The 17,826-nt window shown below is 37.2% G+C and overlaps 1 protein-coding gene across 4 annotated transcripts in view; it reads left to right on the top strand.

Moving 5' to 3' along the window:
- Positions 1-17,826, top strand: part of RTTN (rotatin) — a 204,664-nt gene that overhangs the window by 8,002 nt on the left and 178,836 nt on the right. For all 4 annotated transcript variants that reach the window (XM_010358889.2, XM_030926066.1, XM_030926067.1 and 1 more), the window contains 5 exons: positions 542-656; positions 1,640-1,790; positions 5,292-5,457; positions 8,032-8,213; positions 10,749-10,864. In XM_010358889.2, coding sequence (XP_010357191.2) covers positions 542-656; positions 1,640-1,790; positions 5,292-5,457; positions 8,032-8,213; positions 10,749-10,864 — 730 coding nt within the window. The remainder of the gene's footprint in view (positions 1-541; positions 657-1,639; positions 1,791-5,291; positions 5,458-8,031; positions 8,214-10,748; positions 10,865-17,826) is intronic.

The raw sequence follows: 17,826 nt of genomic DNA, 5'->3' as shown, positions 1-17,826 counted from the left end.
TGTGAGTTTTTGGGGGTGGGGAGTGAACAACTGCCAGTCCTAGGTGGGCAGAAGTGGCTAGGTGTCCTCTGTATGGGATAAGAGGGGAGTCCTAATCTGATTCACCTTGAGTAGGGAAGATCAGTAAGGACTTTAATTCTTAGAATTTGCCTCTGTACTTTTGTTCTGTCTTATTTCTTAATTTATTTGGCAGATTTCTTAGAATTCTGTGCTCTTTGACCTCACTGAATTCATTTTGTAGCCTTAGGATAATCTCTGAGGGTACAGTGGTTAGTACGATGTCGTTCCTGCTCTTGAGAGGGTCTAGTGGGGAATGCAAAATCAACAGGCAGTTAAAATATCACAAATAATGGACAAATGGAAGAAGCACTGCCCTAGAGTTGTTTATTGGTTAGGGAAAAGATCTAGGAAGGCTTTTCTGGAGAAGTGATATCTCAGCTGAGACCTGAAAGATTGTTAATGGAGTCATTGTGTCAGTAGGCTACTTAGAATTAGGAATAGATGAACTCTTCTTAAAAATGATTAACACTATGTTTTGTAGCTCTTTAAGAAGTAGTAACCACACTTTAATCTGGAACACCTGTGAACTATTGAAGGACGTTATCATGCAAGATTTTCCTGCTGAGATTTTCCTTCAAAGGCCAAAAATTGTTCAGGTCAGTGCCCTCTATAATTGTTCTAGATTTTGAACTAGAGAACTTTGTGCGATAAAGCAAATTTTGTAGATTAGGAGTTCTTGGGAAGGAACTTTGTACTCACATTTTTAAAAAGTGAAGTATTTGGCTATGTAAAACACATATTCACTAACTTAGGTGGATAGTTATAGTTCTTCCAATAGTAGTAGTTTCATTTGACACTTGCAGTACAGTTTGGCCGCCTTGAGTTACCATTTATGGATCACCTAAAGGGTAGAGTAGACTTTGGACATTGAGATTGTGCAGGAGCCCTTATTAAAAGTAAGAATAGCATTGCTTCTTGAGTATCTATCTAGTTTATTTAATGCACAGTGCTACGTGCTGTAGCATGTATAACATGAAAATACAGTAGCAGTGAATAACATTGATGAATTCTTTTCTTTTTTCTAGTTTATTGCTTATATAGTAGGGAGAGAGGGATCCACGGTGGGGAATTGTGGCATCTCCAAAGCAGCCAGTAATGCTTCAGTATTCTCGCTCCACACTCCCAGGGCTGAAATGGACTCCAGTGGGTGGCAACTGTTAATACATAGGATCAAAGCTGGCAAATGATAGCAGAGGAAAGTTGTTAATTCCCAAAATGTGGTCAAATGATTTAGATGCTTGAGATGAAAAGGGCTTGCTGTGATTTTTAAAGTGTTCTCTGTAATGTAATGTCCTGAGTGGAGAATAATTCCTGTCTTCTCTCAGAATGGTTACTCAACTAACAGATTTTAGAAATTAGGAAACACTGGCTATTCTATTTAAATGTTGTCTTATTTTATTTTGACCCATCTATTTGCCTTTTTTTGCCCATTTCTGTTTCTTATGTCTTACAAATATTTGGCAACTTATTTTACTTCTCTTGATTATTCACTTAGGCTTACTTACTAAAGCTCCACATTCTTCTTTGAAGGTGAGCACTTTGTTCCCTTAATCATTTTCATGGCTCTTGTTGATTTCAGAGCCTTTTATCTCTGTTGAAACTGGCCTTTGGAGGAGATGGAAAGCATCGCCTGGCATTACAGTCCGTGTCCTGCCTGCAGCAGCTGTGCATGTATTTAAGAAACAGACTTAACTTTCACCGAGATCCAGGTTTTTTCTCCAATAAACAGGGTATTTATTTTTATCTGTTCATTAGCCACTGGTGTTATTTGTAGATTTTTCTGAGAACTTTCCATTATAGTTACTGTTAGGGTTTATTGTGTATGCATTTTCACAACATAAACTCACCACTCCTAAATGTATTCAAATGATTATCTTTACAGATTGCGTGAATGACAGAAACTGCCATGATCTCTTGAGCCTTTTTTTTTTTTTTAGATAACAGATACTTACAAGGTGTTTTTCTTTTTTCTCCCAGACTTGTAGAAATTCTATATAGTGTTGTTAGGAAGTCGTGACTAGGATATTGGGTATGACTATTCATGTAGGACTTTGGGCATTTTAGCAAGTTACATATAGTGTTAATAAATTGTTTTGTTTGAAAAAGATTGATTTGAATTTTATGAAAAATATTTATATGCAACTTGCGATGTAGTCAAGTGTTCCAGCAATGCCAGACTTTTCAGAGAAAAAGCGCCACCTAATGGCCAAATAGAGTACCAGACTGGCTTCGACAAAACGATACAATTTAGGATTTTTGTGTGCTTAGTGCAATCTGCATTGTAAGTCAAATATTATAGTCATTTGTCATCATGTTTCATAGTTAATCTCTATTTCATTGGGAGTTTCACTTATCTTGTGCTACTTGAATATTTATGCTTTACCTTGGTTTTATTCTAAATTTTAGAGTAATGGCATTGTGCAAATGACTGAAAATAGAGAATGTTTGGCTATCCCATACTTCAACAGAAAAAGAGTTATAATGTTGATTAAAAATAGTTGATATCTCTGAATAATTGTTAATGTATTTAATAAGTATGTATTTATTACCCATTATATGCCCCTGATAGTCTAGCCTCCGGGGAAGTATAACACTGAACAAACGAATAAGATCCATGCCCTTATGAGCTTCTATTTTAAAAGGCTGGGGACAGGTGATAAACAAATAATCAAGTTTGCTTGAGATAAGAAGTGCTTGAAGGAAATAAAAAGGGTGATGTGACAGAACGTGGCTGGGTAAACGTAGCTTCATTTAGGATAGTCAGGGAAAGACCCTGAGAGGAGGTGACCTGAAACCGTCACTCGAAGAGCTGCAAGAATAGTGTTCCAGGGAAGGCCAGGCCTCAAGGTAGCACTGAGGGTGATGTCCTTGAGCAACTGAAATAAAGCCCATGAGAGTGGAGTGCAGTGAGCTGGGCAGGAGAGAATGAGGTGCCATCAGAGAGGTAGTCAGGGGCCAGAGTATATTGGGGCTTGCAGATCTTTTTAAAGGTTTTATATTTTCTTTGAAGTGTAGTGAGAAACTCTTGGAGAGTTTTTTTTTCCTCCCCCTCTCTCTGACTGTAAATGCTTTTATTACCTAATTCTTTTTTTAAATTGGAGTAAAATATATATAATATAAAATATGCCATTATAATCATTTTTAAGTGTACAATATGGTGACATTAATTACATTCGCATTGTGTGCAACCATCACCACTACCTGGTTCTAAACCTCTTCATTATCTTAAACAGAAACTCGAATCATTAAGCAGTGATTCCTCATTTTTCCTTTCCCCAAAGCTCTTGATTACCTCTAATTTACTTTCTGTCTGATTTTGTCTATTCTAGGTACCTCATCTAAGAGGAATCATGCAATATTTATCCTTTTGTGTCTGGTTTATTTATAATGTTTTCAAGCTTCATCCACATTGTAGCATGTATCAGAACTTCATTCCTTTTTATGGCTGAATGATATTCCACTGCATGTATATCCCACATTTTATTCATCTATGCATTTGTTGATGGACATGTGGGTTGTATCCACATTTGGCTATTGTGAGCAATGCTTCAGTGAACATTGGCATGCAAGTGTCTGTTCAGTGCCTGGTTTCAATTCTTTTGGGTAATACCTAGGAGTGAAATTGCTGCGTCATACGGAAATTCTATCTTTAACTTTTTGAAGAATTGCCAAACTTTTCCACAGCAGCTGTACCGTTTACATTCCCATCAGCAATATATAAAGCTGCCAGTTTTTCCACATTATCACTAACTTGTTCATTGTTTTTCTTTTTTAAAAATAATCATAGTCGGCCGGGCGCGGTGGCTCAAACCTGTAATCCCAGCACTTTGGGAGGCCGAGACGGGCGGATCACGAGGTCAGGAGATCGAGACCATCCTGGCTAACACGGTGAAACCCCGTCTCTACTAAAAAATACAAAAAAACTAGCCGGGCGAGGTGGCGGGCGCCTGTAGTTCCAGCTACTTGGGAGGCTGAGGCAGGAGAATGGTGTAAACCCAGGAGGCGGAGCTTGCAGTGAGCTGAGATCCGGCCACTGCACTCCAGCCTGGGCAACAGAGCGAGACTCCGTCTCAAAAAAAAAAAAAAAAAAAATAATCATAGTCATCCTAGTAGATGTGAAGTGGTATCTCATGGTTTTGATGTGCATTTCTCTAAAGACCTAGTGATTAATGACCAGTGAATTTCTAATGACTTTTCATGTGCTTATTGTTTGTTCATATATCTTCTTTGGAGAAATATTTATTAAAGTTCTTTGCCCATTTTAAAAATTGGGCTGTTTTCTTTATTGCTGGGTTTCAGGTTACTTAGATATTCTGAAAGTTAACACCCTTATCAGATACATGGTTTGCTTAATATTTTCTCCCACTCTATAGGTTATCTTGACACTTTCTTGTAATGTTCCTTGGGGTACCAAAGTTTTAAATTTTGATGAAGTCCAGCTTATCTGTGTGTTCTTGGTGGTTTGTGCTTTCGATGTCATATTTTTTTCTTTTTTTTTGAGACAGAGTCTCGCTCTGTCGCCCAGGCTGGAGTGCAGTGGCTGGATCTCAGCTCACTGCAAGCTCCGCCTCCTGGGTTCATGCCATTCTCCTGCCTCAGCCTCCCACATAGCTGGGACTACAGGCGCCCGCCACATCGCCCGGCTAGTTTTTTGTATTTTTTAGTAGAGACGGGGTTTCACCGTGTTAGCCAGGATGGACTCGATCTCCTGACCTCGTGATCCGCCCGTCTCGGCCTCCCAAAGTGCTGGGATTACAGGCTTGAGCCACCGCGCCCGGCCTCGATGTCATATTTAACAATCCATTGCCAAATTCAAGGTCATGAAGATTTAGACCTACTTTTTCTGCTAAGAGCTTTATGGCTTTAGCTTTTATATTTAGGTTGTTGATCCATTTTGAATTAATTTTTATGTATAGTGTGAGGTAGCCATTCTTGGAGAGTTTTAACAGAGAGTGCATGATCTAGTGTTTTCTGCTTTGGTAGTCTCTAATGTTGTAATTGAATACCATTGACTAAAAGGTCCCATGTAATCAAGTCAGTTAGATACAAACCTAAATGTGCTAAGTGAATACTTATAGAAAAGTTTGATCTTTGCTTTTGTTTTTACCTCTGTAAAAGAATTCCTACTATCTTAATTTGTTAATGTTTTTGGAAGAATGATACATAAATACTACATAGTCAGAAGTCTGTTTCTACTAAGGGATAATTTTATTCTTTCTTTTTTTCCCCAGACACAGTTTCCCAAAATTCTTCTTTATCTTATTGTCATGAAGCAAGAGGTACTCATCATTCCCAGAACCCTTCCCCAGGGAGCAGCAGCCCTCGGCCTTCTGTGGTTGGGCGCACAGGCCAGCGACCCAGAGGAGATGGCCAGGATTGGGATGCAGTGTCCTCTAGGTGAGCAATGTCTCTGGGGAAATTAGAAATGCTGGTTAACTTGTGTGTGTTAATTTCAGAAGGAGATAATTATTTTTCTGTCCTTTTTTTTTTTTGTTGTTGTTGTTGAAACACTAACACAGGTATAGGCCTTGTGTTAAAACCTGGCTTCATACTTTTTTTGACCATGATCCACAGTAAGGACAGATAAATATTACATCCCAACTCAGCAACTCAGTGCTCAGTACGTGAACATATACTCTGTTTATGTATATATGTGTGTGTATGTGTCCCCCAAAACAAAATGTTCACAAAATAGTATTCTAATACTATATTCGTCACACTGAACTGTATTTTCAGTTCTGATTTCATTAAAAAATAAATGATTCTGACCCACTAAGTTGTTTTTACCAGCCACAAATGGAATATGATCTAGTTTAAAAAGCATAGCTGTAAATGATAGATACACTTTTGATAGTATTTTAAACATATTTTTGTCTTATGACAAATGCGTAAGTGTTTATTGTTAAAAGGAACGGTTGGAGGATTTTATAAAATAAGGACTCTTTCAAGGTGAACAATTTATGATATTTGTGTAAATACAGGTTTTTTCTTTTTTTTTTTTGTCTTTTTTGAGACAAGATCTCACTCTCTTGCCTAGGATGGAGTGCAGTGGCCTGATTATAGCCTTGACTTCTGGGCTCAAGTGATCCTCAGCCTCCCAAGTAGCTGGGACCACAGGTGTGCACTACCACATTTGGCTAAGCCTTTTATTTTTTGTAGAGACGAGGTCTCACAGTGTTTCCCAGGCTGGTCTCAAACTCCTGGGCTCAAGTGATCTTCCCATCTTGGCCTCATAAAGTGTTGATATTACAGACGTGAGTCACTATGCTTGGCCCCCAGTGCTTGGCACCCAGATTTTCATACACCAACTTTGCTTAAAAGGATTGGTGTGGTATTTGTATGTTACCTTATCCTTGGGCTGCAAACGTGTTAAAAACACATTAGCCTCTTCTTTAGTGTCATTTTAAAAAATGTTTAGTAAGTTGAGCATTAGTCTGTTGGCTTGATTATTTTCTTGCAATACTGCTACTACTGTTAACAAGCTAATACCATTTCATACCTGCTGTGTGCATGGTGTTATGCCCTGTGCTTTGCATACTTTATCTCCTTTAGTTGTCCTAGAATAGGACTGATGTTATATAATGGGATTGGTATTATTATCATCATCCTCATTTTACAGAAAAATCTGAGGTTTAGAGAGGTTAAGAGCATGACAGTTGGTAAAGAGCAGAGCTAGGGTTAAATAAAATGATAGGAGAGTCTGTGCTCTTAGTTCTTATATTGTAGTTGGTTGATCAGTCATGTTTTTCTCTTTCTCCTTGTAAAGCCTTTCTGCCTCATTCTCTTGTGTGCTGCATGGCTGTAAGTGTTCGCTCCTGAGTGAACAGCTTCGTCACGTGGCCTTTCAGAGTTACACAGGAGCCCTAGTTGTTTCCGTATTTTGGGGTGCTTGGTATCTTGAAATTGAAGAAACAACAAAGTTGGTGTGTAATTCGGGCAGATTTAAACGTTCCATGGCGTTAACGTGTCTCTTGTGATTCAGCTTCAATGGTGGATTACATCAAAAGACAAAATTTTGAGGCTCTTTGTAAACGTGAGGCTCTAGCCTTCCTACACTTTTTAAATCCTTACTCCAGCACTTTATATCCAAGGTAAGAACTTTTTAATGAAGAAAGCCAAGCACGATGGGATGTTCCTTTTTTTTGGGTGCATTTTTGAAGTCATTATATGATGTTGAATGTGCTAAATGAAGTCATACGTTTCCCATGATGTTTTTCTGGAAACATCCTTCATTTCCTAACATTGGCTTACTTAGAACAGTGGTGAAACTCAAAAAATCTAGGAAACTGTATGAACTGTTGGTTTTGTCTTTACAAGTTGATTACAGAAGAGTTTTCCTATAAATCTGCTTGTTTTCTTTTAGAAATGAATGGGTTATCAGTACTAATATTGATGGCTACTATAGGAATGTTGACATACTTTGAGATATCAGCCTGAAAAGCAAAATATAGATGCATTTTTGGCTTCATTTACAATTTTGAGTCTTTTTTTTTTTTTTTTGAGATGGAGTCTTGCTCTGTTGCCCAGGCTGCAGTGCAGTGGCGCGATCTCAGCTCACTGCAACCTCTACCTCCTGGGCTTAGAAGATTCTCCTGCCTCAGCCTCCCCAGTAGCTGGGGTTACAGGTGCGTGCCACCATGCCCAGCTAATTTTTTTTGTATTTTTAGTAGAGATGGGGTTTCACCATGTTGGCCAGGCTGGTCTTGAACTCCTGACCTCAGGTGATCTGCCCACCTCAGCCTCCCAAAGTGCTGGGATTACAGGCATGAGCCACCACTCCCGGCCTTGAGTCGTCTTTATGGAGTTTGATTTCGTAAATTTGTCAAAGTTTCTACAAATCTGACCAGAGTTGAATGAAGCAATAGAGTTGTGACATGTATGAGGCTTCAAATATGCCAGGCAGCAGATATGCAGTAAATCTCTTTGGGGATTGTTTCTATATGCAAGGTTTATCATTTGTTTATTTTGCAGTGGAAGTAGTAGTCATGCTCATGTAAACTCTAGGATATCCATTCATTCACCTTTGGATATGGGACACATAGATCTGCCAGAGCTGGAAACTGAAGACACATTGGAACTACAATTCCAGCAGCTCAGTCTTCCCCAGTTTTGTGTCTCCATTCTGGAATCCACTGTTCCTCTCTTAAGAACAGGTTAGTTGTTTTTGAAATCATAATCCTGATACAATTTGTGTTTGTTTTGTATTTCGTTAGGATTTTCCTTTTTTTCCTCTTCTATGTTAGGGCTTTTGGAATCTATATTTACTTATCTTTTGAGATATAAATTTTTAAATATGTAATAAAGTCTTTATTATTTTTAAATTAAATGTGGATGCCATGGAGGGCTATTCAGCTAGCCCTTCCATTTTACGAGTTTTTATTGGCTTTCACGCTTTTTTTTTTAGAACTTTTGTTTTTTTGCATTTATTCTTGCTGTCATTTTTTTCTTTTTTTTTGGGTTATATGGCTATTTTAAATTGGAGCAATGACAACATAGAGCAACTGGATTAAGTTATGAAAGGTGAACTGGCATGAATAGACCAGAATAAAAAAATCTTTGCCTTTTGCTCTTTGGAAACTTTTTGAATAGCTGTCAGTTGTTCACTCTTCCCATTCATTTCTTACTACTTAAGCCATTTAACATGTTAAAAACAAAACTCCAAAACTGGATTCTTCCCTTTGTAGTAATTTTTCTTAAAAAAACCCACAAATATTTTGAGATTACAGTTTTGTTCAGATGTGCTGGGAAAATTTGAAGAGGTTTACTGAAATATACATTGGTATTTCATTGTAATCGCGCTGAACAACGGTGACAGCAATAACAATATGGCGGATGTCTACTGAGTCTAGAAATGAAGCAACAGCTACCATGTATTGAGTCCCTACTGGGTTGTCCCTACTGGGTTCTGCCTTCATACGTTGGTTTTGTGTTCATTATTTCATGCGCTCTTCATATCGACCCATTTTATCCTTCCAATAGTGGTAGTTACTAATTTTATCTCCATTTTTACAAAGATGAAGCTGAGTTTTAGAGTGGTTTAGAAGCTTGCCTGAAGTCAAACAGCTAAAAGCAGGGACTTGAACCACAATTCTTCTGAATCTAAAGTCCATGCTCTTAAATACTTGAGTATTTTTGCAAGGTGAAGAAAGTTTTAGAAAGAAAGCAGTCGGCCGGGCGCGGTGGCTCAAGCCTGTAATCCCAGCACTTTGGGAGGCCGAGACGGGCGGATCATGAGGTCAGGAGATCGAGACCACCCTGGCTAACACGGTGAAACCCCGTCTCTACTAAAAATACAAAAAAAAAACTAGCCGGGCGCTGAGGCAGGAGAATGGCGTAAAACCCGGGAGGCGGAGCTTGCAGTGAGCTGAGATCCGGCCACTGCACTCCAGCTATACATTTTCAGCATTTGATAAACTCATCAGGATATAAATAAGATAGGAAAGTTTTACCCTTTTTACTTTATACTGGCAAAGTAAAAATATATATTCCAAGTTAATGGTTCTTTAAGTCCTATGTCTATTTTTTGCCACTTGGAGGTGATGGAGGAGAAAGAAGCAGGTAAGTATATATTTGGAAAACATTTAAAGTGTTTTTATCCTGAGGAAAACTGTGTACCCATACTTTTTACTCAGTAAGTGCTTCTACTAGCTGGAACTATATATTAGTTCATATACCAGTAATCTGAAATGAAGGAAGATCTGAACTTTGGCATCGTAAAGTACATATGTTTATCTGTCTAGTAAGCTGAGAAGAACAGTTTTAGACTTAAATGTGATTTTGCATTTAACCTTTTCTTAATTTGCTTTAAAAAGTCAGATTGATAATTATAAAGCTATATCTTGGTACATAAAAACTTCTAAATGTTCTCCTGCCCTTTTGTGGTAAATTATGGCATGATTTGTAACTGTTCAACATCATAAGAGATTTCTAGGAGAATTTGCTCCAGCTGTTCTAGTAAAAAAATTAATCTAGATTCTTCCAATCTGGTTGTTTGTTTTACTTTGATTCATTAGAACTTAACCTTTGGGATGCGGGGTGGGAAGGTCTAGTGTGAATGTTCATCTCACATAGGATAATGGAGATGGAGTCTGTTATTCTGTCTCTGTGGAGAAAGGAGTTTGCTCTGGTGGGTGTGACTTTGGGAAGATTTTTTGAGTTTAAGGTGAGTGCAAATAGAGTTTCTTGAAGTTTCTTTAGCAAATGTCAGCATGTTCATTTATTCCTTTAGTTGCGCCAGTCCAAGCTTAGCTTCCCAGGCAACTCCTGTGTGGGAAAATATTAATTTATGAGAAGACTCAAGCCTTCTAGTACTAAGTAGAAATTATTGGAATACGATTTCTAAATCTTTCTGGTGCTTTGTCACATATTACGTGTAACATGGATGGTCCCTAAATTTGAAAAATTATTTTGATCTATCTCACAGTACCTGTTAGATTATTGCTTCTTCCAATATCTTTTCCAATTATAAGTGTGTTTGATTTGTTATATAGTAAAGTAGTGTTGTGACTGGAACAGAAGCCTTCAGTGTGATTGTAAATTGTGATTTCTCTACAGTTCTAAGAACATTAGAAAAGAAGAGAAAATGTTGGAGCATGACTAACTAGAAAATCGAGCAATATGATATTCAGCTGATTATTTTAAAGTTAAGTAACTTTTTCTCCTTTACGTTTTTCTGTTTGTATTCCTAGGTAGCAGACAAATGATAATAAGAGTTCTGGAATTGCTTGCAGAGGATATGACACTTATTGGTGAAGCAATTTCAACAGATATCTGGGATGATAGCAGCCTTTTTGGTATAGATATGGTGAGAATCAATGTTTTCTTTGGGATATAGGGAATAGTATTTTTTTTTAAGATTTTGGTTCTTTTAAGCTGGTTTCGTTGTCTCTTTAGTGTTCAAATCTTTTTTCTTTTTGACTCAATATGTCCCATGCTTATTTTGTAAATAACCTGGAACAGGCCTATTTTTCCAAAGGTTCTGGTCACTTCTAATAGGGGAAGGTATATTAAGACCAAAACCAGGCCATTAGAGGTAGTTATAGCTACTGTGATATCATTCTTTCCTTTCAGGAACAATTAGGAAATATATATTTTTGAAGATCGTGAATTTATATTGTTATTTTTCTTATTTTAAATTTGTGTTTTTTATCCTTGCTCTTGCTTGTAGAAAGTCTTCGTTTCTAGCAGTATCAGCATAATTACTTATTAGCTTTGACCTTAAACATACAAAAGATAGTTTCAGAACAGCAGTATTAACATTACTAGGAACAACTCTACTAAAATGTTTAAGATTTCCTGGCAGTTCTTTTTGACGTAGACTAATCTCATTAAGGATATACAGTCAAAATACTGTGCCTTAAAGCTACCGTTACCAATTCAGCATACAATTAGATTTGTTTTCATTTGTTTCACTATTGGGAATTGTATTTTCTTCATAAAAATGTAGCTCAGGGATGCCTCCCTCCCATTCAGTTACCTTGAAGATGTTTTCCTTATTGGTAGTCATTTTTATTTTCTGGCTATTTTTTTCTATTTTTATTTTATTTTTGCAAATGTAAGCAACTAAGTATGTAGATTCTTATCCTCTCCCCTTCCTGCATGGTGGTATGTTATATATACTGTTTTGCACCCTGTTTTTATAACTTAAAAATACGTCTTACACGCATAGAGTAGTAGGTATGGGGATTATTCCCTATCTATCTAGACGTGAAGTTTTCTCATTCTTTTTTATAGGTAGCAAATGCTTTGTTGTGTATTTGTTAACCCAGTCTCTTGATGGATATTGTTAATATAAATTATGTATAATGAATAATGTGCTTATGCTGTTTCATAAATGTGCAGGTATATCTTTAGGGTATATTTATTTAAGTGGGCATCCTCTTTTTCTAAAAAACTTTTATTTAGCTTCAGCAGTACATGTGCAGGTTTGTTATATAGGTAAACTGTGTGTCATAGGGGTTTGGTATACAGATTATTTTGTCATCCAGGTAATATGCATAGTACCTGATAGGTAATTTTTCTGATCCTCCTCCCACTCTCCACCCTCGAGTAATCATGGTGTCTGTTGTTCCCCTCTTTGTGTCCATGTGTTCTCATTTTTTAGCTCCCACTTGTAAGTGAGAATATGCAGTATTTGGTTTTCTGTTCCTGGATTAGTTTGCATAGGATAATGGCCTCCACCTCCATCCATGTTGCTGGAAAGGATATGATCTCATGCATTTTTTGGCTGCATAGTATTCATTGGTGTATATGTACCACATTTTCCTTAATCAGTCTGCCATTGATAGGCATTTAGGTTGATTGCATGTCTTTGCTATTGTGAATAGTGCTGCAGTGAACATACACATGCGTGTGTTTTTATGGTAGAATGACCTCAAGTGATCTGCCCGCATTGGCCTCCCAAAGTGCTGGGATTACAGGTGTGAGCCACTGTGCCCGGCTGAGCCGTGTTGTTAATGTAGCGGAACAGCAGTTCCTCACTTGGCATCATAGATAGGTTTTCGGAAACTATGACTTTAAGCCAACTGACTTATAACAAACCCAGTTATTTTCTCTCATCAGCACTTAGTTAAATGGCATGGAACTTGTAATGCTGTTTCGTTAAAGTCAGTTTCCAAGAACCTGTTGAACATGTTAAGTGACAGCTTACTGTAGTTTATTCATTTGATTTCTGAGTAGTATTACATGGTGTGGACTTCGCACAATTTGTTTATCCATTCACCTGTTGGTGGACATTTGGGTTGTTTCTAGATATTACAGATAACATTCCTGTGGACATTCCAGTTGTTCCACATCTTCAACATCTATTATGTTCAGTTTTTTTTTTTTTTTTTTGCCGAGAGGGAGGGCATTCTGATAGACGTGCAATGGTGTCTTATTGGGTTTTAATTTGCATTTCCCTAGTGACTGATGATATTGAGCATCTTTTGTAATTTTTAGAGAGCAAGTCTAGGTCTTTTTAAAACACTTATTCTTAAGTATTTTATTCTTTTCAATGCCATTGTGAATGAAAATTTTTTTTTTTTGAGACGGAGTCTCGCTCTGTCGCCCAGGCTGGAGTGCAGTGGCGCGATCTCGGCTCACTGCAAGCTCCGCCTCCCGGGTTCACGCCATTCTCCTGCCTCAGCCTCCTGAGTAGCTGGGACTACAGGCGCCCGCCACCGCGCCCGGCTAATTTTTTGTATTTTTAGTAGAGACGGGGTTTCACCATAGTCTCGATCTCCTGACCTTGTGATCCGCCCGTCTCGGCCTCCCAAAGTGCTGGGATTACAGGCGTGAGCCACCGCGCCCGGCCGTGAATGAAAATTTAAAAAATTTTTGGATTGTTCATTGTTAGTATATAGAAATACAATTGAGTTTTGTGTATTGATTGTCTATTTGGTGGCCTTGCTGAACTTACTAGTTCTGCTAGTTTTTTTTTTTTCTTCTTCTCCTTTTTTTTTGTTTTCTGGTAGATCCCTTAGGATTTCCTACCTATAAAATCATGTTATCTGTGAATAAAAACGGTTTTAAGATCATCTTATCTGTGAGTAAAGGCAGTTTTATTTCTTTCTATTCACTCTGGATACCTTTCATTTTTTTAAATTACTGAATTGCCCTGGCTAGAACCTCTAGTATAATGTTGGATGGATGTGGTGAGAGCCTTCTCCATGATGTTAGAGGGGAAGCTTCGATCTTTCACCATTACAGGTAGTATTAGCTCTAGTACGTTTGTATTTTGTAGATGCCTTTATGAAGTTGAGGAAGTTCCTTGTATTTTTAGTTCGTTGAAAGTTTTGATCGTGAATGATCATTGTATTTTGCCAAACCTTTTTTTTGTCTTTGTTGAGCTGATCATTCAGCTTTTTGAAGAGCAGAAATACTTCATTTTGATGAGGTTCAGTTTCTTAATCTTTCTTTTATCGATCATGCTTTTGGTATTTTACCTAACAAATCTTTGCCTAACCTGGGGTACGAAGAATGTTTCCTATACTTTCTTTTAGAATTATTACATTATGTTTTACGTTTTATATCTTTGATTTTGAGTTGATCTTTGTATATAGGGTAAGGTAAGGAATGAACTTTTTTTTTTTTTATGGGTATATAATTATTTTCTCAGCACTATTTGTTCAAATGCCTATCCTTTCTTTCCTGAATTCCTTACCAACTAACTATATATGGGTTTACTTCTTTATGCTGTTTGATTGGTCAGTTTTCTCTTATGGTACCAATACCCAACTGACTTAATTATTCTAGCTTATCGTGAAGGCCTATAGTGTAGCTATAGTGAAGCTTATTGTAAGTCTTGAAATAAGGTAATATAAGTCCTTCAACTTTGTTCTTGTTTTTCAAAGTTGTTTTGGCTGTTTTAGGTCCTCTGTATTTTCAATATCAATCAAATTTGTCAATTTCTACAAAAAAAAAAAAAAAAAAAAAAAAGCCTGCTGTGGTTTTGAATGGAATTGAGTTGAATTTGTAGATCAATTCAGGAAAAATTGACATCTTAATAGTATTGAGTCTTCTGATCTATGAATACCATATGTATGTCTTCAATTGTTTAGCTGTTTATTTATTTTTATTTTTATTTTTTTTTGACATGGAGTCTCATTCTGTTACCCAGACTGGAGTGCAGTGGCATGATCTCGGCTCACTGCAATGTCCGCCTCCTGGGTTCAAGTGACTCTCACTACAGCTTCAGCCTCCCAAGTAGCTGAGATTACAGGTGTGCGGCACCATGCCCAGCTAATTTTTTTGTATTTTCAGTAGAGACGGGGTTTCACCATGTTGGCCAGGCTGGTCTCGAACTCCTGACCTCAAGTGATAGGCCTGCCTCAGCCTCCCAGAGTGCTGGGACTACAGGCATGAGCCACTGTGCCCAGCCTTATTTAGCTCTTTAATTTGTCTCTGCAATGTTTTGAAGTTGTCAGTGTATACCTCTTCTACATCTGAGTATTTCAGTTTTGGGTCTTGTCCTGTGGCTGATTTTTCTCTTTATGGATCTTAATATTTGATATGTGTAGTAATTTCTGATTGGATGCTGGACCTTTTCAATATTGCCATGCTGAGTGTCTTGATTTTTTATTTTGCCCTTTTAGAAGCACTTTGGGAGGGTTCGGAAGCACTTTGGGAGACCAACATGGGAGCATTACTTGAAGCCAGGAGCTTGAGATGAGCCTGGGCAACAAAGCAAGACCTTATCTCTTAAAAAATTAGTAACATTAGCTGGGCGTGGAGGTGCATACCTATAGTTCCAGCTATTTGGAAAGCCGAGGCAGGAGGATCACTTGAAGCCAGAAGTTTGAGACTGACAGGTGATTGTGCTACTTGTAGAGCGGTTTCATTTTCTCAAGACTTTAAAAAATTTGGTAGAATGGGTCTAAAATAGTGGTTTTCTACTGGGGGTAATTTTGCTCCCCAGAGGATGTTTAGCAATGTTGGGAGCCATTTTTGATTGTCACACCTGGAATGGTGCTACTGGCTTCTAGTAAATAGAAGCCAGAACAGCTCTCCACAAATAATAATTTTTTGGCTCAAGATGTCGAAAAACCTTGAGGAAGTGTTGAGGTTGAGAAACCCTGATCTAGAAGAACCTTTGCTTGGGGTTAAACTCTGCTCCTGAGGTGTGATCCTTTGGGACCTCTACTGAATGTTCAAAGTAATTATTGATGACTGTCTACTCTGCCTGGCTGAAGATTGAGTTTTGTTGTCTTGTGTGAGCCCTGGGAGTTGTTCAATTTAAATCTCAGTAATCTTCTTTGGCCTATATTTACAGAGTATCTACCTGTAATATAAGCCACCTAATGTCAGCATGGACTAGATGGAAACTTGTTTAGGTCTCTGAAACTCTTTCTTTGCATAGCTCTCCCACAGTTCCTAACCATGTCAGCTTCCACAAGCATCTTCGTCTCCTAACGTCATTGAGACTGTCAGACTCTTTGGATTTCTCTTGCCTGTGTTTGCTGTGCAGTAATTGTTTTCAGGTATAGTAGGACTCTCATTGCTTATTTTCCTTCTCTCTGGCATCATAGTCCTACACTGTCTACTGTGCCACTTTCTGGTTGATTTCTGGTGAAGGACAGGAGAAGTCCTTGTCATTATTTCATGGCCAGAATTGAAGTTTTACATAAATTTTTAAATTAGGTCATTTAAGCAACTGGCCTGTCTGTGAGTTATTAGGGTCTTAAATGTACATTTATCTAGAGTGAAAATTCTGGATCAACTTTAGAATATTCTAATCATTCAAAGTGTGGACAGATCAGGATACCTTGTTTTTTGCTGTTTGTATTTCAGTAGAGTAGATAATTTTAGAAAACATGGCATTACTTTTTTTTTTTTTGCAAGAAGTGTTTTGATAAGTAATATTTTGCATGAGTAATCAACACGTGTACAGTAGTAGCCTTAGGAATGTTATATTACAACATAATATTTAAGAGATCTGTGGAATACCAGAGTATGTCTCCATGTAACTGGAAGCCATATCTTTTTTAACATTTCAAAATATCATAAATCATTTGTCATTTTATGTCTTTCATTTTGAAATTGCCATCTGATAACCTTGCCTTCCTTGAAGATTTGGCATTCTGTCTCTTCTGTTAATGTGAATTCCTGATGTCTGGTCTTCCTTCCTCTCCCTTTCTTCCTTCGCCTCTCCCTCCCTCCCTTCCCTTTTGCTGCCTTACCAAGGCAGTAGAATCAAAATTTATTACTCATAAAAGTATATATTGACTCTTACAGTTACCAGGTTTTTTTCTCTTTATGCTATTTTGATGTAAGTCGGTCTATATTTAATTAAACATTGTTACAGGCTGTCTGAAATCCTTGTGAATAGAGGTCTGAACATAAAAAAAAAGTACAGATATTTATACAGTAACAATACCCATGAAAGAAAGAAACCCAAGCTTTTATTTTTTTCATAACATGAGCCTCTTAAAAAGAGAAACAAATTGCATATTTTAAAATGAGTATATTTTCAAGTCTTTAATTTTCAGATAATAGTTCTGAATCTTGGTTTTTCTTTAGTCCTTAAGGTTATCACACTATTTTGTAGTACTTTTAGGAGATTTTTCACATATTGAAGGTTTTCAACAAGTAAATTTTTCTTTTGAAGTGTGAGGAATGCTTTATCAGTTGTTTCTGAAATTAACTTAAATTTTCTTGGCCAGAACATTTATCTGTAAAAGTTAGTCATTCACTTTTAACTTTTGGCTGCTGGTACTTTATGATTCAATGAATTATTTTTACTTTAAAGGTTAATTCTGTTGTACGAGTGCCAGTTGGTATGTTAGAAATGCGAAATAAAACAGAAGTACTTGAAATTATATTTGATTTACTTATTTAAAAAGAATAAATGTCTCTTTTCTTTGGCTATATTTTAAAAGAAGCAAACAAGTAGAATTCCCTGATGTTCATACTTACGCCAATTTTCAAAAGAAAGACAGAAGCAGTATTTTTGTTGAGTCATTAAAGGAACAAAATAATAAATGTTGCTATCAATTTAGAAATGAAGTATCTGAGGATATATAATCAAATCTCTAGGTATTTCCACACAGTGCTAATGTCAGTAGCATCAGTCGTGTCTGGAACTCTGGAACTCAGCATGGAAGGGAATTTCAATTTCCCCCCTTAATTGAATACTTTTTTATTACTTGAAGTAAATAAAAGAAAAAATAGTTTCACCAAAATTAGTTATGCTGACCGAAAGTATGTCATATGTCATTCCCCCTAGTCCTCCGTCATCAAATCAGGTCTGTTTTTTCTTTATTTACATGCTAAGTTAGGTTCAACATG

This window comes from Rhinopithecus roxellana, chromosome 21 (assembly GCF_007565055.1).
Source record: "Rhinopithecus roxellana isolate Shanxi Qingling chromosome 21, ASM756505v1, whole genome shotgun sequence".
Classification (NCBI taxonomy): Eukaryota; Metazoa; Chordata; class Mammalia; order Primates; family Cercopithecidae; genus Rhinopithecus; species Rhinopithecus roxellana.
This window is presented reverse-complemented; position numbering and strand designations above follow the sequence as displayed.